The sequence below is a fragment of the Cololabis saira genome, chromosome 1, assembly GCF_033807715.1.
Source record: "Cololabis saira isolate AMF1-May2022 chromosome 1, fColSai1.1, whole genome shotgun sequence".
NCBI lineage: Eukaryota > Metazoa > Chordata > Actinopteri > Beloniformes > Belonidae > Cololabis > Cololabis saira.
The window spans coordinates 46,538,547-46,566,477 of record NC_084587.1 but is presented as its reverse complement, the minus strand read 5'-3'; the positions used below and the strand labels follow the sequence as shown (position 1 = coordinate 46,566,477).

General features: G+C 44.3%; 1 protein-coding gene across 3 annotated transcripts; it reads right to left on the bottom strand.

Moving 5' to 3' along the window:
- Positions 1-23: 23 nt before the first annotated feature.
- Positions 24-27,097, bottom strand: LOC133446598 (uncharacterized). Of its 3 annotated transcripts, none has more exons than XM_061724666.1 (8): positions 26,852-27,097; positions 20,576-20,904; positions 19,063-19,127; positions 18,829-18,986; positions 16,616-17,128; positions 7,256-7,300; positions 4,110-5,584; positions 24-1,489 (listed from the first exon to the last, which is right to left on the bottom strand). In XM_061724666.1, the coding sequence occupies exons 1-8, from the start codon at positions 27,090-27,092 to the stop codon at positions 794-796; spliced, it is 3,522 nt and encodes a 1,173-aa protein (XP_061580650.1). In that variant the 5' UTR covers positions 27,093-27,097; the 3' UTR covers positions 24-793. The 3 variants fall into 3 exon arrangements, with proteins under 3 accessions (XP_061580650.1, XP_061580659.1, XP_061580667.1); XM_061724675.1 differs by lacking the exon at positions 26,852-27,097 and adding an exon at positions 22,406-22,872; XM_061724683.1 differs by lacking the exon at positions 7,256-7,300.
- Between the last annotated feature and the right edge of the window lie 834 nt (positions 27,098-27,931).

Genomic DNA, 27,931 nt, shown 5'->3' with positions numbered 1-27,931 from the left:
AGTACGACGTACTCCTCCCTCGTCCACTTCACACAAAACCTTAAAAAAACGGGCGGATAGGAGCCAATAAACGTCCAGAGCTGCAAAGAGCGGCGCCCAGGGAGACTCGAGCACGTCTGACCAGGGCGTGGATTATCTTAAAGGAGGAAAATTACCTTTTCCTTTGCTTATTCGGAAGTTCCCAAATCAATCTCATCCATTTGCGCCGTTTTTAGTTGTAATTATCTCAACATCACAGCATGGACTTCATAATCTTCTGCTCAATAACACTAGATTACAAATAATACAACAGGAAAGGCACATGGTCAGTTACACACAAGACACGCCCGCCGAGACTTTCTCTGGAAACTTTTTTCTGAACAATTTGAACTCTTAAAAAAAGAAAAAAAAGGAAGTAAAAATGGGGTGTGGGGTTGGGGTGATGGTCCTATGTGTCTACTGAAACAAAGGTAAGGCACTAGCAGCTACGAGGTAATTACCACACACAAGTTAAACGTAAATCAGTAGTTAAAAAGAAAAGAAAAACGTCATGGTCCTTCTCAAACTCTCCTGGACTTTGGAAACAGCTCTAAAGTTACATGTCAAACCTTGAAGTTTCAGTCAAACTTTCACCACATTTGTATAAAACAGTCGTGTTTTTATTCATATCTGAAAATAGAGCGATGGTTCTGCCCCCCCGGCCGGCCGCGCCGCCGCTCTGCCCGAGTCATGCGTTGCATATGCAGCCGTACAAACGGTCCGAGCCGGGTTTGAATGTGGGCGAGGGTTGCACCGGTTACAGGTCAGAGTTGGATCACAGGCTCTTCTCAGCCCAACTGTTCCTGTCGTCGGCCCTCGCCGCGGCGGCGGCCGCCGCCTGCGCGGCGTCCGTGATGGAGATGCGGTTGTGATGCAGGAACAGGATGGCGTCCAGGCTCTCGGGCGGGATGTTGGAGCGGTTCCCCTGGCTGGTTCCCGCCTCCTCCTTGACGAAGTCCTGCGCGGCGTTGCCGGCCACGGCCGGGGCGGCCAGGTACGCCCGCGCCACCCTGGCCAGCAGCGGGAACTGGCCCGCCTGGGTCCTCCACCACTGCAGCGGCTCCACGCGCAGCGCCGGGCCCTTGTTGGCCCTGAAGACGGAGATCTCCGTGTCCACCGACTCCTCCACGGAGCTCTGCCGGCTCCGGGACGTGGAGCAGAACAGGTCTCCCAGCAGGAACTCCATCCCGGAGAGCCCGGCCTGGGGGCCCGGCGCCGCCGCCTCACCCCCGTCCGCCTCCCCGCCGTCGCTGTCGTCCTCGTCGCCGCCCACCTCGCCCGCCACCTCGGCGAAGTTGATGGGCGGGCACTCTTTGAGGCGCTTGCTCCTCCGCACCAGCTCGCTCTCGGCCTCGGGCGACTCCGGGGAGGAGCTCCTCTTGGGCCGGGGCGTGTTGGGCGCCCACCTCCGGTCCTCGTGCACGATCCTCACAGCCTCCTTTTTCAGCCAGGTGAACGTGGCCGTCTGCTCCTGCAACATCAGGAGCAACACAGGTTTTAAACGGCGTTCCCGGGTTCTAATGACCCGGCTCGTCCTCAGAGCCGGTTCTGGAGAGTCACGGTCACAGGAGGAGGTTAGTACCCCGTCTTTAATCCTGTCTTTTTTGTAAGAAAGCAATAAAAGTCATCTGATCTTAGAGCGTCTTAGGGCCAATCCCAATACACCTCCTACTTTCTACCACTAGCCCTAAAAATGAAGCCACAGGCGTAGGGCCCTTGTAATTTTCCTGCGTGGTTTACGTTCGGGTACGTAAGCGACTGCGTAGTTACGTTTGCACATACGTCACACCATATCAGGAAGCCCAGAGCTAAAAGCTGTTTTAATTTCCGCTGTAGCGCTGTTAATATGCCACTTTATTAAGTTTAATATTTTTTCAGGCGTAAAAATAACCGTTAAGATCCCCAACCTGGGCTCAGTTTATCCAAATAACGCCTGTTAAGAAATTTGATCCGACGTTTTCGGGATGAGAACAGCCTGCCGGCTCGGGAGCTGATTTATGGTTCCGCGTTAAATCGCCGCGTAACCTACGCCGTAGGCTCTGCGTTGGTGTAACGCGGAACCATAAATCAGCCTTTATTCTTGCGAGATCTTTGCAACAACAGGGAAACGAGTGATTATGTACATTCACTGAGTGAATATTATGAAAGTAAAATATATATTTCTCGCTAGAAATGTAATCAAAACGCATTTTTATGCAGAAACTAACTCAAAATATTGATTTTATTCACTAAGAAATAAAAAAAAATGTCCACCATGTTTTTTTTTTTGTGATTCAGTCTGCAAATGATGACGTAAAGCATTCTGGGAAATTTTCTCAGGCCCTCTGTCGCAAAGTCAGCATCTGAAAACCCTCGCTCTGTAGGGGTAGATTCATACGCCTCATTACGGCCACTACCCCTACATGCAAAGAGGAATTGGGACACCACTACCCTCACGGGAACGCGCAAAATTTAGGGGTAGAGGTGAAAAGTAGGAGTAGGGGGGGATTGGAACTGGGCCTTAGTGTTTGGCACGACCTTAGATGAACGAAGAGAAAGTCAAAAAACCACATGAAACCAGACTTTAGAGCAGAAATAAATGCGTTTACAGCTCGGTTAAAAAACTGTTTGATTTCATGACGACTGAGGGGGGTGAACCTTTTCAAAACGTCGCCAGGAGAGTTGATAAGGCAATACATTAATTTCTAATATGATTGATCGACAGTCGGCTCAGCCAATGGCTGGCTACGATCCCTTCCTCACCCGTAAACGTCGTTACCGCCGGCAACCGGCTGGTCGTATTAACCCGGCGTCGGCTAAACCAAACCACACATTGTGGGCGTGTTCCCGTCGGCTTCCGGGCAACATGGCTACGCACTGTACGGAGAAAAGGAAGCTTCAAATCCACTCGTCATGTGACCCGATTGTAACAGTAGTAATTCAGCAGTATGCAGATCTACTTTCAGTCAGTTGTTTACTATGTGACGTTCAATGTCTCACATCTGTGTGGAGGAGTTTCGCTCCACTCTTCTTAACTACCCAGTCTGGCCTCCGGCAGGAGGTCCCCCTTATGATCCAGGTCCTGGTCCAGGTTTCTTCCCTCCTAAAGGGGAGTTTTTCTGACCACTGTTTGGCTTAAGGTTTTTCTCCCAATAGGAGTTTTTAATTGCCATTGTTTATGTAATAATTGCTTGGGGGGGTCATGTTCTGGGTCTCTGGAAAGATCCTAGATACAACTTCTGTTGTAATAGAAGCTACATGATTATTCATCAATTGAATTGAATTTAATTGAATTAACGTGGCCTCGGGTGATCGAGACCAACTTGCTGGGACGTTTTTCCCCTTTTTTTGGGTTCATTTTTATTTAATTAATAACGGTACAGTGAAAAACTTCACGTTTGTTGGTCTGAGATTGTGTTAAGACCAAGACCCACTACGATCAGCAGATTTGTGATACTTTTACACAAAAATGTGGGACTAACGCCAACATGTGACGTAGGGCTGGGCGATATATCGAGATTTTAATATATATCGATATATTTTCAAACTGGATATGGTACGAGACAATATCATTTATATCATATACATTTTTTTTTTTTTTTAATGATTTTGATATAGCTTATTTTGTGACAAATTGACTTGAATGTTTTATTTGAGATTTGCACAAATGTTTTGTTATTTGCACAACTGTCAACCTCAGTGGAAAAGTCTGCCTGTTACTGTCTACATTGTATTAATTCCACAGTGTATTTGAATTTAATTGTTATGCAGGAAAGGGATATTTGTTTTATTTTATTCAAGAAGCATTTTTATTCTATATATGCAGGCAGTTTATTTTTATTTCATTTGTTTTATACATGTTGATATTGTGCAGACCTCTGTTAACAAAGGAACCTGTGTGACATTTGGCACGAGGCTTTGTATTAAAACTGACTGTTTTTTTAAGGGTTTGTCTCAGAAAAAAATGAAGCTAACAGAGATGCTATAATGCTTTGGGGGAAACTCCAATATATGACTTTTGGTCCATATCGCCCAGCCCTAATGTGATGTGACGAGGCCCCGGCTCCGGTTACGGCAGCTTAGAACAGGACCGGGAGGATAAACCCACTCACCTTCTCCTCCATGAAGCCCAGGCCGTGGAACTGGGGGTCCAGCGAACACGCCACGCTCAGCACCCTGTTCACCGCGGGGCCGTCGTAACAGTCCGCCAAGCTGCGCCTCATCGTCCTCTTCACCTCCTTCAGCAGCAGCGAGGAGTCGCCCGGCCGGGACACCAGGTGGCGCGACAGCAGGCCCGTGAGGATGGGCTTGATGAGGGACAGGCGGGGGAAGGCCTCCCGGGCCAGCGTCTGGCAGGCCACGTCCAGGGGTTTGAGCACCGAACACAGCTCCTCCAGCACCTTCCACTTCCACCACGGCCCGGAGGGGGGGTTTGTGGGGGAGTTTGTGTGGCAGTTGCCGGGGGAGACGGCGTCGGAGACGGCCTCCTCTTTGGTCAGGACCTCCCCCGTCATCTCCTTGATTGTGTCGCAGATGGCGGCCTTGTGTCGGAGCAGCGTGCTCAGCAGCGGGTACAGCCCGTTCCAGGTGGGCCGGCTGTGAGCCCACGACTTGAGTCTGCCCCGCTCCTGCTTGCTCAGGCCCTGCAGGAGCCTCCAGGCGTGGTGCTGCTGCGAGCCTTTGCTCTGGCTGGACGCCAGGAACACGGTGGAAAACAGTTCCTGGAACTGGCCGAGAGCCTTGAGGACGAGCGGGTGCGACATCACTTCCTCCACGCAGCCCTGCGCCGCTCTGAAGAAGCAAGGGACGGACACGAGGCCCTCGCTGAAGTGGCCGTGCTCCGGGGCGTTGGTCTCGTCGGGGGACAGGGAGCCGTCCCGGTCCGGGAAGGTGGTGGAGTTTGGGTGAGGGAGGCCCCCCGCCGCCTCCACGCCCTTCTCGCCCTTCACCGGCCGCAGCGCCGCCCGGCCTCGGCCCTCCACGCCCAGCAGCACCAGGTTGGGGTGGGAGATCCCCCACTCCTGCATCATCACCTTCACCTGCGCCTCCACCGCCTGGAGGCCGCGCTCGTACTCGCCGCTCTCCACCAGCCTCTGGGTGGCCAGGGCCACGTTGTGAGGACTGAAGTGGTCGTCTATGTAGTGGGCCCAGAGGGTGAGGTACTGGTCGGCGTTGCCCTGCCAGCTGTGCAGCCACACGTCCACGCTCAAGGTGACGGTGTGGCAGCCTCCCTTCTGACGGCCGGACGGCTGCCGGCGCCTCCGGGGCTCAAACTCGATGGGAGCGGTGTAGTCCTCGGGCTCGGCCTCCACGCTCCTCCTCCTCAGCAGGTGGGAGAGGCTCACCTTGCCCCGGATGTGGTGGTCTCTCAGGAGGCTGTGCAGCTGGCAGGGGACGGGCAGCTCCCTGTAGGAGGGCAGCAGGGCGTGCAGCAGCTGCCGGAAGCCCTCGCCCTCCACCAGCGCCGGCGGCTGCAGGTCCATCACCAGGAAGGTGGCGATGGCGTTGGTCACCTGGGCCGGCATGACCGGGGAGGAGGTGGAGACCAGGGCGCCGGCGGCCTGCGAGGTCTGGCTCCGCGGAGGACCTGAAACACGGGGAGGGGTCAGTCTCAGAACCAAACACCACACCAGGTACAGGAACCAGCGCCATTAATGCCAGAAGGAAATCAAACCGGCAGCTCCACGTGCAATTTATTTTTATTTGTTACCTCAGTTTTCACTGCTTTATATCTTCAAAACATTTTAATCTCCCGTGTTTTATTTCTTATATTTGTTAGACAGGGTCTATTTTCACAAAATCAGAACCCCGAAGGCATTTTGCGAATATTTATAACTGACAAAATTTCTAGGGGTATTAAGGGGTGCTGAATCCAAATCTGCTGTATACGAAGCTCAAAAATGTCCCAAAATGCCTCAAAATTGAGAAATCCAACTGCAAGGCTGAAATCTATTTTTCGGTATATCTTTTTGACTAAACAAGGTACAAACATAAATTAGATGTACTTTTGTAAGTTTTCCTACACGGGTAATTCGATGCCATATTCAGATTTGAGATGTAATGTGAAGAAAATGCTTAGATATTGCAAAAATAGTTGTTTTTAACTATGAATAATTACCCAGTTATTATTAATAAAAAATAATAGTAATAATAATAATCATAATAATATTATCAGGCTACATTTACTTTATATTTTGTTTTGAGGTCAAATGTACAAACAAATGTACAAAAAGTACATTTTTATTCGTATTCTTATTCAGCACCCCTTAATACTAGTGATGCACCGATTGTTCGGTAACCGAAATTGTTCGGCCGAAAATGGCAAAAAAACACTTTCGGTGTTCGGTGGAATAAGTGGGAAAAAAAACGAACAATTAATAACAGCGTTGTAATATAAGGCCAACCAAAAACTAACCACATAACGCTCCCGTAATGGTTGCGCACCACAAACATAAATCGTTGGCCAAACAAAACTAACCACATAAGAATTTAACTAACATTCACCAGCAGGTGGAACCAAAACAACATAAATCAATCTATTACAGGTTAGATGACAAAATCAAACGTGGAAGAGCGTGGAGTGAAGTGGTGCAAACATGTCAGCAGTGTGGAAGTATTTTAGAGTGGCAAAGAATAATACAAGAAGGCTGTTTGCAATGAATGTTCTGCTCAAATATCTAGAGGGGGCACATCTGCAAAGTCTTTCAGCACTAAAGGTTTGATTTATCATTTGAAATGATAAAAAACTCTGAGGCTTTAATGCATTTTTATTGTTTTAAGGCCTATGTTACAATGTTCAGTCAGTTAAGCCTAACGTAAGCTCAAAGATGGCCAAAAAATGTATTTTGCTAATCTATTTATTTTAAGTTATTGTTCTTTGCTGGTATAATGTCTGCTGGAATATTTAAGAAATGCTGGGAAATTAAAAAATGTTCAGTTTTTTATGTTCAACAAATGTTTTCTACCTTGTAATTTTGTAAAATATTTTTTTTCTTTTAAAAGCATGCCTAAATCAAATGTATTTGATTTATGCAATGGTGAAAGCATTGGCAAAATAAATGAAAAACTGCGAAGAACCATGTTCGGTATTGTTCGGTATTCGGCCAAGTGTTTATTATTATTTTCGGTTTCAGTTTCGGCCACAAATTTTCATTTCGGTGCATCACTACTGTAGCCTATATCATAAATATTCACAAAATGCCTTCAGCACTTTAAATAAGCACATTTTCAGAAATTCTGCCTAGACTATGTTATTTACCTGCAGTCCCCAGTCTTGCAGATGTTGACCGGACATCTTGAATGTCTGCAGGTGAAATTTTTGTTTTATTGAGAAACTATAACATGATCAGGATTTTATGGATTTCTATATTTTAAAAGCAAAAAAAAAAGCAAAACGAATCAGATATTTACATAAATAAAAAAACAAAAACAAGTTATATGTATTTTTTTTCCAATATATTTGCTGCTTTGTGGCTTTTGTTTTCATCAGGCAATTGTAGATTGAAAGAACAAGCGAACAGATGAATGACTGAGTAGGATGATGGGTGTGTGTGTGTGTGTGTGTGTGTGTGTGTGTGTGTGTGTGTGTGTGTGTGTGTGTGTGTGCAATAGTGTAAGTGCTTGTGTGTGTGTGTAACAGGACTGTGTTTGTTACTGCAGAGCAGCATCTCGTGCTCCACGCAGAGCAACGCTATCCTCAGATAAAGTGTCCCCCGGGAATCGGACCGGCGACCTCGTGCAGGAGTGGACCTGCGCGGCCCCGCAAGTCTCGCGGGAAGAGCGCTGCTCCGCCGTTACCTTTGTTAGCCCTAAACTCGGCATACTGGACGGGGTGGTGCAATTGTAAGTGTTTGATTAAGTTGGTGGTCCCGAAAGATCGTCCTTCTTGTCCCCCGCGGCTTACTCTCGCTCTGCAGATGTGACAGATCCCGAACCGGGAGAATTTGTCAGAAACGTTGAAAAACTTCCACACCGCAGACATGCTCGCGTCAAGCGGAATAGATCCATGGACCAAACCGACCAAACACACGGCGTCGCGGGAGCGCGCGTCCTCCGGCGCGCCTACGTCACACGGCTCGCTGCGATGTGACTGGCTGACGCTCGCGGTGACGCGCTGGGGGGAAAGATTCCCGATTTGTGTTGGTTGCCAGGGTGAGGCGTTCAAGTGTCTCTGGAAAAAATCGGATTTTGTCGATCTCATCTCCCGGTCACAGTCCACGTTCACGTCACTACTGTTTACATGGAGGCTGCATTAGACTGGATCCAGTTGGAAACCCACAACCAGTACTCGAGGGGGATGAGGGGGATGGCATCCCCCCCTGAAATAAAAACGGTCCAAATCCTCCCCCCTGTAAAACTGCCATCCCCCCTTTCCATCCCTTATGTCATTTCATCAATGAATGTGGTTTTACTGCTATTTCAACATTTAGAGTCATCACCAGAAAAATAACTTATTTGACAATTTTCACCTGTTTCAAGTAAATTTTCACTTGAAATAAGTAGGGAAATCTGCCAGTGGGACAAGATTTATCTTCTTATTACAAGCAAAAAAATCTTGTTCCACATGCAGATTTTTCTACTTATTTCAAGTGAAAATCTACTTGAAACAGGTGAAAATTGTTATTTTTTCCAGTGATGAGTCTTGTTTTAAGTGTAATGAGATTTTTTTTACTAAAATGAGACATTTTAACTAGAAATAAGATAAATATTCTTGTTAAGATTGTGAGTTTTTGCAGTGATCCATGTTACTTATCCTGTGAAGGACAGAGTCATATTGATAAGTTCAGAAAAGTGTTTTTTATTGTAGTGTTTTGATGTATTTGATGTAAGCCCAGTGGATATTTAAAGCTTACAGAAGGCTGCATTTAACTGCTGCTATGTCATTCCTGCAGTATTTCTGCAGCTGTTTTGGTCACTGCTATTATTTGTAATATATTATATTATTTGTAATCAGCACAAATTATCTGTCCCCATATGATAAAATCCACCATCCCCCCTGATTTGTTTTTACAACTCGAGTACTGCCCCCAACACTTTGACTGCTAAAAGCTGGGTTAAGTCGTCTCTTGGGTCATAAAGAATATACAAAATCCAGTTTTAGATCTGGATTTAACTGTCTCTCAGAGGGTAAAGAGTTTTTTTTTATTTATTTTTTTTTATAAATAGTATTGAAAGAACATTTATGCACACCATCTTCTTTTTGTACTTAAAAACCTAGTTCTAAAAAGCAAACAGAAAATAAGTGTGATAAACACCTTATTTTTTGTAATACTACAGAAACCTTAACTAAAAACAAACAAAACAAATAATTTGAGCTTCTATCTTAATTCTTCATAAGATGTCGGTCTCTTGCGTATTAACCGGGGGCTTTGAAAGACCCCAGAAGAGTTAAAAACAAGGCTTTTTTCCTGCATTCTGGGAAAACAATGTGGAGTGGACTGTGCAGCGACCCGGCGGTGGTCGTTACCGCCAGGCTGAATGTGGTCACGCTCCAGCATAACTGGAAGCTGATCATGTTGCAGCTGACGGGTTTTCTCAAATCTAAACAAAGACTGGACTTTCTGTATATGACTTTTGTTTTCCTTTCTCCGAGCGCTGCACGGCGTGACCTTGCAGGCTAGTATTACCTCGGGACCTCAAATAATGCACATTTAATCAACACAAACTTTCAGCGCTGATGTTCAGCGCCCGATTAAATACTGCACAGTTAAGACCTCAATGACAAGCTTGTCACATTTGGAGAAAAAAACCTGAAAACGACGTGCATGCCTGTGTTGTCATGGTAACGGTAAACTGAAAGATGCTGGAGCTTTCTGATCTGGGCTTCTTGCTTATTATAGGCCTCTATGTGCAGCTTAATTCTGACTGATCTTTATTTGTATCCCCCCAAAAATATCATTATTAGGATACATGTGCTGGATGAAGCTAATTTTATATAATATCACTAAACACACACATACATACACATATACACCCCAGTTGGTCCCCCCTTATGATCCAGGTCCTGGTCCAGGTTTCTTCCTCCTAAAGGGGAGTTTTTCCTTGCCACTGTTTGATTGGCTTAAGGTTTTTCTCCCGCTAGGGGAGTTTTTACCTGCCATTGTTTATGTAATAATTGCTCAGGGGTTATGTTCTGGTCTTTGGAAAGATCCTAGAGACAACTTCTTCAAGCCACGCTGTTGTAACACGTGCAGAATGTGGCTTGGCATTGTCTTGCTGAAAAAGACGTCGCTTGGATGGCAGCATATGTTGCTCCAAAATCTGTATTTTTCAGCATTTATGTTGCCTTCACAGAAATGTAAGTCACCGTTGCCATGGGAACTAATGCACCCCCAAACCATCACAGATGCTGCTTTTGAACTTTGTTGATAACAGTCCGGATGGTCCACTTCCTCTTTGGTCCGGAGGACACGACGTCCAGTGTTTCCAAAAACAATTTGAAAAGTGGACTCATCAGACCACAAAACACTTTTCCATTGTGCATCAGTCCATTTTACATGAGCTCGGGCCCAGATAACCCGGCAGTGTTTCTGGATGTTGTTCATAAACGGCTTTTGCTTTGCATGGTAGAGTTTTAACCCGCACTTACTGATGTAGTGACGAACTGTATTTACTGACAGTGGTTTTCTGAAGTTTTCCTGAGCTCATTTGGTGATATCCTTTACACACTCATGTCGGTTTTTAAGGCAGTGCCGTCTGAGGGGTCGAAGGTCACGGTCATTCCGTCTTGGTTTCTGGCTGTGGCGCTTACGTGCAGTGATTTAACCAGATTCTGTGAACCTTTTGATGATATTATGGACCGTAGATGTTGAAATCCCTAAATTCCTTGCAATTTTGCTTTGAGAAATGTTGTTCTTAAACTGTTCAACTATTTTCTCATGCAGTTGTGGACAAAGTGGTGACCCTCGCCCCATCCTTGCTTGTGAATGACTGAGCATGTTTGGGGAGGCTCCTTTTATACCCAATCATGGTACCCACCTGTTCCCAATTAGCCTGATCACATGTGGGATGTTCCAAATAGGTGTTTGATGAGCTTTTCTCAGCTTTCTCAGTATTTTTTGCCACCTTTCCCAACTTCTACTGGACGTGTTGCAGCCATAAAATTATAAGTTAATTATTATTTGGTAAAAAACAATTAAGTTTATCAGTTTGAACATTAAATATGTTGTCTTTGTAGTGTATTCAATTGAATATAGGTTGAGAAGGATTTTCAAAATCGTTGTATTTTGTTTTTATTTACACAATTTCCCAACTTCAACCGAATCCGGTTTGTAATAACCACAATCATATGCTGTAACAACGCACCTTTCAATAACCATGTCTACCTCATACTGCTGCACCTTTCACTTTTAAAAAAAAATTTGTATATATGTTAATAAGAGCTGTCATTTTCTTTTTTCGAATTCCGGTGTCGTGCCAAAAAGTGATTGCCTGCCAGAATCTCCCCTAAAAATGGGTCTTTTTACCTGCCAAAAATTGATTGAAGGCCAAATACAGTTAATGAAAGGTTGTTTCTACCTAAATATGATTTGATCTCATTCTTGAGCTTCATAATATAAACACTAGAGCTCACAGGATTGCTTTTAACTCTTTTAAAGGACCATTACAACACAAAATAGGCATTTTCACCTGCCAAAAATTGAATGAAGGCCAAATACAGTTAATGAAAAGTTGTTTCTGCCTAAATATGACTTGATCTCATTCTTGAGCTTCATAATCTGAAAATCTGACGTTGTAGCACTGTCACTCAACGGGCTGCTGTGCGCGCTCCCGCGGCCAGAAATCTGAAGAAATCAGATTCTGGCAGGCAGTGGCGTCAATTCAGTCGAAGCTAAGGTATGGCAAGGTTACGAGTCACAGAACTGAGCTAGAGTATCAATCAACACGTTAGGGGTGGGCGGTACACCGGTGTCATAGTCATCACCGGTGTGAAACTGCGCCACGACATGGATTTTGCAATACCGTCAATACCGTAATAAATCAATTATAAAATAATAAGCCTAAATAAGGCATTAAAAACGTCGGTGATATGCAAGGTTTGCTGCCGTGTTGTGACAGCAAGAGGTTGAAACACAAGCAACCTGTTTCATCACTTAAAAAACACGCACGCCCGTGAATATGAAGAGGCAACCCGGGCCAAAACCAGCGCAAGTGGGACCAGCAGCTGGTCCCGCTGGTGCTGCTGCAGCACCAGCGGGACCAGCGGTCCCAAGACTAAACAGCTTTCAATGCAGGCATAGTTTACTGCTGCTACACCTTACGACAAGAGTAGTAAGAAATGCAGGGCTTAAAGTATTCCGGCACCGTGCCGGATCTCCGGCGTACGGAGTTTTTTTTCTCGGCGTGCGAGTTTGACTGCTTTAAAAAAAAAAAAAAAAAAAGGGTTTGAGAGAGAAAAAAAAGTTTGAGTCAACCGAGTTCGTCTACCAATGGAATGAGAGGAAAGCAGCTCTGGCTCAACCAAACTAACACTAGCCAATCAGAAGTAGAGCTGGGCGGGTCTTTGACGGCAGCTGAGAGCGGAGCGCAGAGCGCTGTTTCAACCTGCTGGAATACCAGTCACCCACTTCAAGATGGAGAAAAAATTAATGAATGTCGGTTTAAAAGAATCTTTTTGCCCAGAAGAAAAAAAGAGTGACAAAAAAAATACCCATAACCATGTTCTTCTCTCGAAAAAACACACCTGTACCGCGGGCTTTAGAAGAAAAAGACGCTGCAGCGCGAGTCGGGATGGAGCGGCTCAGAACAGCAGTGGAATACGTGCGAGGCGGTGCTGAACTCTGCAATTTGAAGCTTTGTATAATAATTATAAAAAAAAAAGGGTTGCTACTATGTGAATATCACTTATCACGGGTTCTTTTTGGAACGTAACCCTCTCGAAAAACAAGGGATTACTGTATATGAATACTCATGGCATAAACCTGTCAAGTTTTGGATTTAAAATTAAGGGACATTTTCCACCACCCGCTGTCCAACCAGCCCAACCGAGGTCCAGTATTAGATTTTAAGACAGGTTTACAAAATATTTAAAATATAATATAATAAAAATAAATATAATATAAAAAAAAAATATATATATATATATATATATATATATATATATATATATATATATATATGTAAGATCTTTAGGTTTTTTTGCCAAATAAATATGTTGAGAATGCATAATACTCTCCCATGTCTCTTTTTGATAAGGATACTATCATTTACTTATTATATTATAAAAATATTAACCTTATTCACATAAAGGGACAGGACAGGCTACTCCTCCCAAAACGTACCAAAAAATACCGTGATATTATACCGTCACCGTTCAAAAGATGAAAAATACCGTGATATTAATTTTAGGTCATATCGCCCACCCCTACAACACGTCCAGCAAATATTCATCACAGAAGTCTGCTATGTAGCTTATCTGTGTGGTTAAGAAAATTGGAATTTTTTCCAATGCAGTCTCGCTCACTGCAAAAACTCAAAATCTTACCAGGAATATTTGTCTTATTTCTAGTTAAAATGTCTCATTTTTAGTCAAAAAATCTCATTACACTTAAAACAAGATTCATCACCAGAAAAATAACTTGTTATTTGACAATTTTCACCTGATTCAAGTACATTTTCACTTGAAATAAGTAGAAAAATCTGCCAGTGGGACAAGATTTATCTTCTCATTACTAGCAAAAAAATCTTGTTCCACTGGCAGATTCTTCCACTTATTTTAAGTGAAAATCTACTCGAAACAGGTGAAAATGGTTGTTTTTTGAGTCTTGTCTTAAATGTAATGAGATTTTTTTTTACTAAAAATTAAACATTTTAACTAGAAACCTAAGACAAATATTCTTGTTAAGATTTTGAGTTTTTGAAGTGTATAATAACTAGTGAAATCGATCATGTTGTTCTGATTTGCATTTGTAATTATTCTATATGTATCAAGTAATAGAATAATCAATACAAATGGACACAGAGTAATTCCATAAATGTATTTAAAAAAAAAAAAAACATTTACATTATACCCTTGAAGCCAAAGTGTGGCGGCTGCCAGACCTTGCCATACCCAATTGACGCCCCCGCTGGCAGGCAATCACTTTTTGGCACAACCCCGGACTACAGACCGAACCTGATTATAAGCCGCACGCTCTAATTTTAGAAAAATAAATTATTTATATCATCCTCATCGGGGCATTAGTTTTCGTAAACTCACTGAAGGTGTGTTGTTCCTGGTGGGGAGGGAGCTGCAGCTGCAGGTGCGGCCGCGGAGCTGCCGTCCTGCGGACCGACAGGCCCTTCCGGCTCATGAACCTGAAGCACCAGGACGGCCCGGCCCTAAACTCCGCCATGTTCATGTCCGCGGCGATGGCCTTGGCCTGCAGCCGCATCTGCACGGAGGACACGCGGCGGCCGGCCGCCCTCTGGCTCTGCACCCAGGCCTCCAGACAGTCCTCCAGCTCGGGCCACTTGCTGGGGTGACCCCTGAACGCTTTCCTCGTCTTCTCGCACAGACTCAGCTCTTCGCGCTGGCGGCGCCACTTCCTCACCATCGTCTCGTTGACGCCGAAATGTCGCGCCGAGGCTCGGTTTCCCACTTCCAGAGCCAGCTGGATCGCCTTTAGTTTAAAAGCCGCGTCGTACGCTTTTCTGCGCGTGTCATCCATGTTGATGAGGTTGAAAACTACCAAAGATACTCTGCTGTTTCTAATAAAACGTGTCTGATACTCCTGACTGATTTACAAGACGGTCTTTTACTGGGAAAGTAAACGGGATATGTCGCACGATTTCATTGGACCGCTGGAACTACTCCCAATCAATCCTATTGGTCTACTGTTTTTGACGCGAAAATAGTAGACCAATTAAAAAAAACACCATGCATTATAAGCCTCAGTGTTGAAAGTGCAGGAAAAAAGTAGCAACTAATACTCCAGGATTTATTATATACAGGACTGTCTCAGAAAATTAGAATATTGTGATTTTCTGTAATGCAATTACAAAAACAAAAATGTCATACATTCTGGATTCATTACAAATCAACTGAAATATTGCAAGCCTTTTATTATTTTAATATTGCTGATTATGGCTTACAGTTTAAGATTAAGATTCCCAGAATATTCTAATTTTTTTAGATAGGATATTTGAGTTTTCTTAAACTGTAAGCCATAATCAGCAATATTAAAATAATAAAAGGCTTGCAATATTTCATTTGATTTGTAATGAATCCAGAATGTATGACATTTTTGTTTTTTTGTAAATTGCATTGCAGAAAATAAAGAACTTTATCACAATATTCTAATTTTGCTGAGACAGTCATACACACATATACATATACATATATATATATATATATATATATATATATATATATATATATATATATATATATATATATATATATATATATATATTTATTACGGAAGCGTATTGCATTCACTTGAGAAAAAAATTCTGCTCTGTTTTTCTGAATTAACCAGATACCTCATAACTTTCAAGAAGCTGTCATTCACTTGAGAGCTGGATTTCATGGAAGCAAACATGTCCCGCCTGTCCAGTTTAATCCAGTTTTATTTGGCTTTCGGTTTGAAACATTGGGAGATACTCTTGTTTTTAAGTTATATAGATAGTCTTGTTATTAGTTTATCGACTAGAATTCTGAGATAATTATCTCGTTAATTCAGAAAAACAGAGCAGATTTTTTTTTGTCAAGTGAATGCAATACGCTTCCATTTTATATATATATATATATATATATATATATATATATATATATATATATATATATATATATATATATAAATCCTGTATATGTCTGTGTATATATTATATTCGCATCTCAAAACTCACCTCTTCAGAACAGCTTTTAATGTGTGATTTGTTTCTTATCCTTCATCTTATCTTTTATCTCTTATCTTTTTTTATTCTGTCGTTTTTAATTTTCTTGATCTCGATGTTTTAACTTTGTGTCTGTGAAGCGTCTTTGAGATCTTTTAAAAGCTCTATAAATAAAATGGATTATTATTATTATTATTATTATTATTCAGCTGTTATAATTGTGCCGGGAAAGAGGCACAAAACACAACTAGAAGACTTTTTGAAGACGATTATTACCTGCAAATCACCAAATGAATGAGATCTGCATTCAGATGGGACTAAAATCATCCCACGACCTCCGTTTGCTCAAATAGATTTGGCAATCTGCAGCAGCATCTTAAGTAGCGTGAGAACAGGGCAACAGCGCTATAAAGCAACTCCCAGTTGTCCCAAACAGACGACTAAAACAAGAATCCAAGCTTACCTTGGCAAATGTTTACTAACAGTGGGAACGGGAGGCAGCAAGAGCTGGACAATGTACGTTAATATTCCTTCAAATGAAACTGACATTTGAACATGAAACAGTCTTCTGTGGAGCTTCTAATTGAGTTTCAGACTAAAGAAGGGCGTAATAAATCAGATTAATATGACGGATCAAAGCGCCGGTCCAACGCAGGATCTTCTTCCTGTAGTTGCACTTCTACGTCTGACCAATAAACAACGAGGATTTCTCGTGTGGGGCATTCAGGCACACTAGGAGTCTTTGTGAGTGTAAAAACGGGAGAAAGGTTTTTATTTTTGTTTGTCGCTGCCGGGCTCTTACCTGCGTTCATGCTGCGGTCCTTGGCCGTCTCTCGGGGTTTGATGTGGTGCTTGCTGGTCAGGTGTGTCTGCAGGTCGGCGGCGCCGCCCCCGCAGCTCACGCGCTCCATGCACAGCTTGCACACGGCGGTGCTGCGGTCCAGGGGCCGGCCCGTGGGGCCCGGCTCCAGCCCGAAGAAGTGCCAGGGGCTGTTGAGGGGCAGGTTGGGGTTGCTCAGCAGCTTCTCGGTCCCGGGCAGGAAGTCGTACTTGTCCGTGACGAGGGTGCTGGGGGACGGCAGCGGGATGAGGCAGGTGGAGGGGAAGGCGGGGCTGGCCATCCCGCCCGGGTCGCTGGCCGCCTCCGAGTTGGACACGGTGGTGACGTCGCTGATGACGGGCATGGGGCTCTGCGACTGGCTGCTGTCGGACCAGAGGGACGTGCTGCTGGGCTCCGGCAGCGTCACCAGCTGGATGTCCTGCAGCAGCCGCAGCACTTCCTCCTTCTCTCCGATTTCACATTTCATGTTGTCACCTGCAACCAAACGCACCAGCTGAGGAATTGGTGAAAGGGGAAGGGAGTAGTGTTGTTTCTGTCAGCCTGTTTCAATTTTAGTTTTAGTCTAGTCTTTGGGTCGAGCTTTCATTTTAGTTTTTTATTAGTTTTAGTCACGTTCATTCTCCTTTTTGTCGTGTCAAGTTTCAGTCGACTAAAAGTCTGAGCATTTTAGTCTTATTTTAGTCAGAATTGTCCAGGACCATTTTAGTCTAGTTTTAGTCAAAGATTGGATTTAGCCAAACCCATTTTACAATTCAAACAAGGTTATATTATTATTATTATTATTATTATTATTATTATTAGGGCCCGAGCACTGATAGTGCGAAGGCCCTATTGTTTCTGTAGGAATTTTTTTTTTCTCGTTTTTCTTCTGACGAAAGGAGGGCCTTTTTTCCCCCTAAACGTGCCCCAAAAGTCACCAAATTTTGCACGCAAGCCAGGCCTGTTTAAATTTGATATTTCATGGTTTGCATTAATGGGCGTGGCAAAATGGCTCAACAAGCGAACCTTAGAAAACTTTGTGCCTCAAGCCCCACAATACGGTTTGACGTACATGCACGAAAATCGGTACACACCTGTATCATGTCGCAACTTAAAGAAAAGTCTCTTGGTGCCATGGCCGAAACCGAACAGGAAGTCGGCCGTTTTGAATTAATCGTGTAATTTTGACGCAATTTATGCCATTTCTTCGGCTGCTTCTTCGCCTGAACCTTAACGTGCACCCAGGTGTGTTATACATCAAAATGTGCGTCTCCATCCTGCAACGATGCACATTACTTTTCTCAGTCAAAAGCGTTACCATGGTGACAATAGACGCCAAAAAGCGCGCCCCCCCCTTCATCTGATTGGTCCATATTTGATAGTTCCTACTTTCTGCCATATTTTTTTGAATGGTTTGACATAAAGAGTCATGGGTGGTGTCATCGGACTTCGTTTTGAGTCCTTGACCTTTAATTGTTGTTTAATTGTATGCGCGAGGACCCGTTCATCGTTGCTTGCAGCTTTAATTATTATATTATTATTACCTCATAGACTCAAGAATACATTCATTCCAGATACAGAAGACTCTAATTTGATTTTACAACATATTTATTTTTCCACATTTCTTCCCATCTTTTTCTTTTTCGACGACACATGGGGTTTTCTTTTCCACGTCTATGTAAGAAAGTGTATCCAAAGATGGTTCTTCTTCTTCTCCAGCCCCAGAGCAGATCCCAGCGTTTCTCTCTGTAACTTTGTTTTTAATGTACGTGAACCTAGAGCTCTGCGTTAACGGCATCAGCCTCTAACTCTGCAGCTGCATCTTCTGGATCTGATTCCCCGCGACTGGGATGGAGGACTAACGTCACCCAGCAGAACTAAACCAGAGAAACTACTGAAAACATGGATGTTTATTACTTTGTTGGAACATTTCGTCTCGTTTTGGTCAACGAAAATGAAGACACATTTTAGCAGAGTTTTTATTTTGTAATCTACATTTTAGTCTTGTTTTTATTCGTCTACAATATTGCATTATATATTTAATTATCGTTATCGTCACATGACCATTATTTTCGTTGCGTCACGTCTCGTTTTCCTCAGGTGATAAAGGTCCGTTGACGACGATATTTAGTCATAATTTTTGTTGACGAAAGCAGCTTTAGAAGGGAGTCCTGAGTCAGGAGGCCTCCACTCACCCGTCCCCAGACCCAGGAGCGAGGCGTAGTCCTTCCCGATCCAGACCTTGAGCTCGGCCCCCTCGGAGATGGGCTGGGAGACCCTGTAGTAGATGTGACGGTAAAACTGGAAGACCACCAGGTTGTGCTCCTCCTCGACGCTCGTGTATGTGACGTACCTGCAACCCAGAGCCCACGGTGAGCAGCTTTTACATCACGGGGGCGGGGGGGCTTTGATGCAGCACAGACTCTTACCTCATCCAGTTGGACTTGTTTTCGTCAGAAGCATCCAGGAACATAAATGCAGCTTCATCTCTGACCTGGAGGTTGAAGGGAAACTTCTTTCAAACCACAAATACAACATTAAAGTCAAACTCAGACATTCAGCTCTGCATACATCTAAATCTAGAAGATGAAAACTGCAGTCAGTGGCAGCGTTGGATCAGTTTCCTCCCTGAGAACCATCAACCGTGTCCTGTGACATCAGTACCGTGGGCCTGGTTACAAATGCTGCATTCACTGCCTCCAAAAAAGCCCTCTTGGTCTGTGTTGGTCTGCGACCTCTCGACGCGTAGTTACAATTTGTGGGAGGTGCGCGTCAGGCGCGGCGTGGCATGCGCCGTCGGGTGCGCGACGCGGCGCAACCTGTGGCGTAGGCTCGGCATCGATTTTTTGCAGAACCATAATCCAGCCTTTAGAGATTGCCCAGTGGGGGCTCCATGTGAATTGCTCTGCGCTATGCTCAGGAGCGTGGGGGATAAATGGACCTGCGCCCAAAATTTGCATCTTTCTGGGTCCCACTAGGGCCAACCAGTGAGCAACACACAGACCCAATGTGGAACCAGCTGATCTTCCCAGAGGGGACCGGTCTTCAGCCCTTTCACATCTCAGACTCAAACGGTGGCCGATCGGGTGACAAGTTTACGGGGCATGGCTCAAAGGACACAGTTTAAGCTGGAGATTCAATAATAACACTGTCATTTAGCAGACGCTTGTATCCAAAGCGACTTACATCTGAGAGAACAAACGTATGTGGATGTGAGTTAAGGCTCAGTTATAGTTCTGCGTCACACCAACGCAGAGCACACGCCGCAGCCGTGACGCCGTGCTGAACCCTTCAGACTTCTCCGTCTCTCCATTTGGTCGCGGTGCAGTACCCCCCGCGGCCACTAGTTAGCGATCTTTTTCTGAATGGTTTATCCGACTTTTTCCGGTCACAGTAAATCAAAGAAATAAGGACAACTATTGTGCAAAAAACAAAAACAAAAAAAATCACACATAAACGAAGAAAAGAGCCCTGGAAGATCACTACTGATTCAAACCGGAAACCGGAAATGCTTCGCTTTCAAACGAACCAATCACAGCCCTCTCTGTCTGCGTGTGGTCTGCGTCTCCTCGACGCGTAGTTACAATTTTCCGGAGGTGCACGTCAGTGACGGCGCAGGTGACGGCGTGTCCTCTGCGTCGATCCAAACCACACGCCATAGGCACTGCGTCATTTTGACGCAGAACCATAACTGAGCCTTTAGTCACCAAGAGAAGCAGAAGTAAAACCTGATGCACTCTGGGAACCAGCCAGGAAATCTGACCACAAACGGTCACCTGGCATTTTCTTTAGCTGCCGGTGCAAACCCTCACAACTACAGGCCAGTACTGACGCGGCCCGGGGCGACCTAGAGTCAGTCTGCCGGCACAAATCCACGTCAGGACGAGCTCCACCGATAAAATCAACAACAACGTTCCTGTGTGACGAGACGGCTCTACTCACAGCCCAGGCGTATCTGAGGTTGCTCGGCATCTGTCCCCTGCACACCTCTCCCACAAAGGGTCCGAACATGACGCTCTGCTGGATCTGACACTTGGCGTACACCTTGAGCTCCACCCGGTCCTCTCCGGAGCAGCCGGGGCCGGCCGCCCCGGAGCCGCCCTGCTCACACAGGCACAGGCAGGAGGGCAGGGACAGCGTGGCCCGGGGCGGCCCGCTGAACAGCCACGGCTCGCCCGGGGGCAGCACCGCGTCCGGGACATAGTTGGAGTTGGCAGTGGCCTGGAGGAACGGGATGTCCTCAAAGAGGTCCTCGTGGCTGACGTCAGCACCTGGGGAGGGATTGGTTTGGTGAGATAGGTGCAGTGTGTGTCCTCAAAACACTCTGAAGGAATGTGTGCTGGGGGAAAAGGCTGAAAAACAGTAAAGGACATCAGTGATGTTCAGGCCCTGAGGCAGCAATGCATTAAACGGTTAAAGCTCTTTCAGGTTTAAAAGAAATGTGAAACATCTAAAAATGCTGCAATCTTCTGGCTTACGACTCAGACTAGTCATGATCTCCCACATTTGTTTGGAAATGTTATCGGAAAATGAGCAGGAATGCCTGACATCCATCACAGATACATCATCGGTTGGTATTGGAAGAATATATATATATATATATATATATATATATATATATATATATATATTAGGAATGGGCGATATTTTATCGTTCACGATAAACCGTCAAAAAAATTCCTCACGGTAAGAATTTATCATCTCGCGGTAAAAACGATAAATTCCTGTTGATGACGTTTTTGTGTAAAACTGATTTATGGTTCTGCGTTAAATCCACGCACAACGTACGTGAAGGAAGGAAGAAAGGAGAGAGCAGGAGGAAAGAAGGAAGGAAAAAAAGAAGGAAGGAGAGAGCAGGAGGAAAGAAGGAAGGAAGGGAAAAAAGAAGGCAGGAAATGAGCCTGAAATAAAGAAAGAAAGAAAGAAAGAAAGAAAGAAAGAAAGAAAGAAAGAAAGAAAGAAAGAAAGAAAGAAAGATAAATTCCCATTGATGAGGTTTTTGTGTAACAAACATGGCGGATCTGACAGCGAGATAGATTTATAGTTGAAAGGGTGGAGTTAAATTGGTATTTTTTTATCGTCATTTTTATCGTTATCGGAATAGATGCCAGAAATTACATACATACATACATACATACATACATACATACATACATACATACATACATACATACAGATTACATTAAAATTTAAACAAAGGCATGCAGAAGTAGTCAATTATCAGTTATCGATTCTGGCTTCAAATGTTCAATATTGTGCAGGACTAAAAATGTAATATAGAGTCCCAAAGAGACAAAGGCAGTCACATAAAATATTGATTGTTGAATGAATGAATAGGGAAAAGCCTGAGTGCGTCTGTGGCATGGATGTATTGGTCTGTGGTCTGAATCGATGCTGCCATGGCAACAAGGCGTGATACTGCAGTCGTAAAACAGTTACTCTCCCCGCCTCTGCGCATGCGTGGAAAGGTCCCTCGTTGAGAGATTATTGTGTCCCGGAGAAATATTTACATGACCATGTCTGTCGTAAATCTCAGTGATGTTAAGATAAAATACACAACACACTACCCATAAAGGGGGGGTGGGGATTAAAACGCATAGTGAAGGAGCGTGCCCCGAGGATGGGGACTATTACCCCTGATCAGACCTAAAGTGGTTAACTTTATCCTGCAGGCTGTCCCGTTACCATCAATGTATCGACACATGCAGGCTACGTCACATCCGAGCCCGTGCAAAGCGCTGTAAACACGGCAGATTTCGGCTGTAAATGTACCGTGGGGCTCAGACAAAGCTCCGGGGGTCGCGCAGGTGTTGATCTCAAAGAAGTGTGCGGGGTGGCGGCGTCTGAGGTGGCTCCTTAGGTTGGTGGTGTTCCCCTTGGACAGCACCACCTTCCTGCACAGGCGGCACACCGCCTCGTCCGCGTTCAGCGGCTGGCCGCGCTCGTCCGCCTTCAGCCCGAAGTACATCCACACCATGGACTTGCTGCGGGGCTTGTTGACCAGGTCCATGGCTGCGGGGCCGTGTGCGGGTCCGTGTGCGGGTCCGTGTGCGGGCTGACCGCTGCAGGCGGGGCTGCGGGGCCGCGGCCAGAGCTGCGGAGGCTAGACGGGACAGCGCGGGGCAGGGCGGACCGAGAGGGGGGTCTGGGGGGGTGTCAGCCTCACACCTGCCCGGTATCAGCGTCTAGTCCTGAATAAATCACTATACGCATCACAGAGTCACTGCAACGCGAGCCTGTGGGTTCGTGCTCCAGCTTCTATCCGCTGTGTTTCTATGCTTTTTACGTCTTTAGCCGTCGACCGACGACGTTACCGTAGGACGACTCGGGTTGCCAGGTCCTGTTGTCAACAGATCTGCAGCAAGCAGAAAGGAACAACCTTTTGGCTGCGTTCAAAATCCCATACTTCCATTCTAATGAGTATGCAAAAACAGTTTGTGAGATTTTTTTAGTGCGTCCGAAACATTAGTACGTACTCAATAGTTTGTACTATCCATACTCATTCCGGAGAATTCCGAAATGCCATACTAAAAAGTATATACTAAAAAGTATACTTAAGTTCTGCACACCTTTGAGTAAATATCAGTAGTGTGCATTAATTCGGACGTACTATTAAGAGCGCACACATCACTTCCTGCCGTAGGGAGGGGGGGGGGGGGGGGGGTGTCACAGCAGCGGTAGCAGCGGTAGAAGCGGTAGCAGCGCTCTTTCCCATTTATTCTGGCCGAAACAAGATTACATTATATAATATTATTATTATTATATACGAATATTATAATATTAATATTATATAATAATATTATTATACTTAATATTATACTTATGACATATACGTATCACTTAGCAACCAAACGCCGCTGCATTGCATTGTGGGAGGTTTCTGCTCGGCTAGTGTCCATCAATCCACACTAAAAAAATTCTCCGGAATTAGTATGGATAGAGCATACTATTGAGTACGTTCTAATGTTTCGGACGCACTAAAAAATCTCACATACTCATTTAGCATACTCATTAAGGTGGAAGTATGCAATTTCGGACGCAGCCATGGATTGATGGACACTAGCTAAGCAGTAACTTCCCACAATGCAATGCAACAGTGTTTGGTTGCTAAATGATACGTATATGTCATAAGTATAATATTAAGTATAATAATATTCGTATATAATAATATTATATAATGTCATCTTGTTTGGGCCAGGATAAACAGGAAATAGCAGAGCAGTGCTGCTACTGCTGCTGTGACAGAAGTTGTTACCATGGTAACAACTCCCCCTCCTCCCAACAGCAGGAAGTACGTCCGACTTAATTCAGACTACTGATTTACTCAAAAGTTTGCCGAACTAAAGTATACTTTTTGAGTATATACTGTTTAGTATGGCATTTCGGACGCACCGAACTTTTGACAAATGTTATCCTAATATCTCACCCGAAAGTGGTCAAATTGCATTTTACACAGAGACGGTTCCAGCTTTCTGGACCCCCCTGTAATATTATGTTCGGGGTCTCCTGTTTGGTAAAACTACCAAGTCTTGGTAACAATGATGTATGAACATAATGGTCAAATTTAAACTGAACGTTGCTGAGACTCTTTAGGAAGCATAGCGGCCTATGAGAGGATATAAGGAAGAAAATAAAAAAATACTACGACATGGGGGGTAAAACCCTCAGACTTACACACTTGTAATGTTGCAACACAAAACTCTAAATTTCCAGCTTTATGAACTTACAAATTTGTGAGAAAATCAAAATATCTTCCTTTATAAATTCACAAATATGTAAGTAAAAATTGAAAATTTCTGACTATAAAAATGTGAAATATTTTTAAGAAACTGATCTTCTGACTTTATATATGTATCGATTCTAAATTTCCTACTTTTCTAAATTCAAGTGTGTAACATAACATGAAAATGTCTGATCTTATCAACACAATTTTTATGAACCAATAATAATAATAATAATAATAATAATAATAACTTGCACTTATATAGCGCTTATATAGCACCTTCCCCAAGGTTGCTTTACAGGAAAAAAAACAGGAAAAGAACAAACAAAACAAAAACACAACCGGGACAAAACAACAGGGAAGGGAACCACTTAATGGGGAAAGGCCTTTTTTTGACAAAAGTTTCACATTTGTAAGATAAAACTCCACATTGAAACTTTAATTCAATAAATTTGCCAATTTGTAAAAACAAAACAAAAACAAATGCTGTCTTGATTAATACACATTTGCGAGGAAAACTGAAATTCAAACTAGCGTAGACAACATTTGAAGTGGATCAAAAATACACCGACATACCAGAATTTTGCCAAATTAAATGAATTGTGAAACACTTAAACTGTGCCAAACACTATATATTGAAGCTGACTTTGTATCTTTGGGGCCATTATGGGGCCACATGCTCCACCAACACAGACCTCCAGAAACAGCTATGATTTTAAATTTAAAAGCAGGGTAAGCAATTTATGGATGTCACTTCTGTTGATAATTAAAGGAGCCGTCTGTAAGAAATGTCCAAAACTGGTACTGCAGTCACTTTCAAAATATTGTTGAGCGGCGTGTACCCTCCCCCTCCTCCCCCCGACCAGAGGTTGCCAGGTAGGCTGCAGAATGCAGCAGGAACGTAGGCTGCCATGGCTGCCATAATTAGAGCCGAGCTGGCAACCCGGATGCCGAAACAATACTGACTTGGTGATTGGAAGATAGGTGGAGGGTGGAGCTTCAGAAACAATACTGACTTGGTGATTGGGAGATAGGTGGAGGGTGGAGCTTCAGAAACAATACTGACTTGGTGATTGGGAGATAGGTGGAGGGTGGAGCTTCAGAAACAATACTGACTTGGTGATTGGGAGATAGGTGGAGGGTGGAGCTTCAGAAACAATACTGACTTGGTGATTGGGAGATAGGTGGAGGGTGGGGCTTCAGAAACAATACTGACTTGGTGATTGGGAGATAGGTGGAGGGTGGAGCTTCAGAAACAATACTGACTTGGTGATTGGGAGATAGGTGGAGGGTGGAGCTTCAGAAACAATACTGACTTGGTGATTGGGAGATAGGTGGAGGGTGGAGCTTCAGGCCAAAACAAAAAATGACAACATAAACATCAGTTGAGGGCTGCAACTCCTCTTTTTAAACTGGAATATCCTGGCTTGAGTGCTGTTGTCAGTGACATAAGTATTTGAAATTAACATGATTTTTAAATGTCTGTTGACATATCGGGGTCATTTTATGATTCATTTTATTATTGCTCTTACATCCAGCTCCTTTAAAAGGAGCATGAGGCAGGATTTATGAAAAACATTTGTATACTTTTTTAAGTTTTCTAGTAATAATGTCAGATGAAGCGTTCCAAACCAAAAATAATGTTTCCTCTAGCGTATCTCTCCGTTGCCTTGAACAGGCTGTGTGCTGCAAAATGTGCTGCAATTGTGACCGGAATTTCCCGCGCTGTCCTGCGGATGTGACGTCACATGACGGTGCATGTGCGTTCTCCCCGTTCTCCCGTGCCGGCTTCACTGTTGGCTGCAGTACCCCCAACGGCCGTCGTGGTGAAGGGTGGCGCTAGAGAGTCTCATTTCTTAAAAGGAGCCTCAAGCTCCTTTAAAGAAAAACCTGGAGGTCTCGCTCTTTTCCAGTATAGTCACACATGGTGGGCAGGTAACGGATCAGGAAGAGGTAATCGTTTAATTTTACAAAAGGTTTACTGGGATGGAAACTGCATAGAATGACCTACCCTAACTTTAAAAACAGGTTTAGCTCAAGAGCAAAGTGAGTATTCTCTTTTCTGTGAATGAGACAGTCACACCTCTGCAGCAGCTTTCTCACCAGAGCAGAGAAGCTGAATAAACTCTACAGATACAGTTCAGATCCACACATAAATGACACCAGTGGACACCACATGCAGACAGGATCAAACCCCAGGTCATCTTCTAAGTGGTTGCAACACAATGTGTTTTTCTTATCATCTTTTAATATTTAATTTCAGTAAATAACAGATTTTTCTGCAATTACAAAGTCCCAACACTGTTATGTCCCTTTTGGAGTTGGAATTAAGAGTTCAACAAGTCTAGCAGAAGTGTAAAACCCCCTTTAAGGCGCTTCTTAACCGCAGGATGTGTGATTTATGGGTCTGGCTGCAGGCTGGAACACAGAATATCGATGCACAGGCCACTTCACGTCCCATCACATTTAAAACACTGAATTTGGCTGAAATGTACCTGGATGTTCGAGTAAAACTCCCGGGATCTTGGAGGAAGTCCTCTCACAAAAATCTGCGGGATGTCGACGTTTCAGGTGGCTCCTTAAATTGGTGGTGTTCCCCCCTCTGGCGAGCACGACTTTCCTGCACAAGCGGCAGATGACCTCGTCGGAATTGAGCGGCTGGCCGCGCTTGTCCGCCTTCAGCCCGAAGTACATCCACACGCCGGACTTGCTGCGGGGCTTGCTGATCAGATCCATGTTTCCGCGGCCGACCGTCTGCGCTGCAGAGCTGCGGAGAATAGAAGAGACACGGCGGGGAGCCGCGCCGGCGGGGGGGGCGGAGGACGGAGACAGCTCCGGCCAGGGGGCTCAAACACACACATGACCGTCGTACACACGGGCCGTGGTGATATTTATGACAATACACTTGTAAATCGAGGGGAGGGACTGGGGGTGTTCATTCTAGCTGCTGTGGTGCTATGTGCGACTCCAGGGGTCACGTGACGGAAGTAGCGCTCCACCAGGTTGAATAAAGCTGGCTTCGGACGGAGGAGGAGAATACTCATTTATTAAATGGAAGGAAAACAACAACCTTTATTGTGTTGCTTATTGTGGATATTGTAAAAGTACACGATAAAAGGGACATAATCGCTGAGCAACGGAGGTCTGATGTTTGTATCAGCTCGAAGTGGGCGCGTCTCCAGCGAGCCGGCCTCCTGATTGGCTGCTGAGCTCAGACAAGACTAGCGGGTTGCCAGGTTGGGCTGTCTACAGAACCTGCGAGAAATGGTACCAAAAAATAAATATATATTAAAGAAAAAAATAACTATTTAAATCACTGTCTTTTGTTTTCAAAAGGATTGTGAAAGAAACACTGACAACCCCTTTTATAATTCACAAGCAAGAAACAACACTTTAATAATGCAAATGTTTGCACCAAAAGCATTCTCATGGTACTAACCACATATATATGTATTATTATTATTATTATTATTAGGGCCCGAGCACCTTCAGTGCGAAGGCCCTATTGTATCTGTAGGAATTCTTCGCGTTATTATTATTATTATTTTTCTGACAAAAGGAGGGCCTTTTTGCCC

Bases quoted from the DNA above. Each gene is read 5' to 3' on its own strand.
- LOC133446598 (XM_061724666.1), bottom strand. From the start codon at position 27,092: ATGGATCTGATCAGCAAGCCCCGCAGCAAGTCCGGCGTGTGGATGTAC. The intron at 18,987-19,062 runs GTAAGAGTCTGT...TCTGGGTTGCAG, and splicing joins AACAAGTCCAACTGGATGAG to GTACGTCACATACACGAGCG. The intron at 1,490-4,109 runs GTGAGTGGGTTT...CTGATGTTGCAG, and splicing joins TGGGCTTCATGGAGGAGAAG to GAGCAGACGGCCACGTTCAC.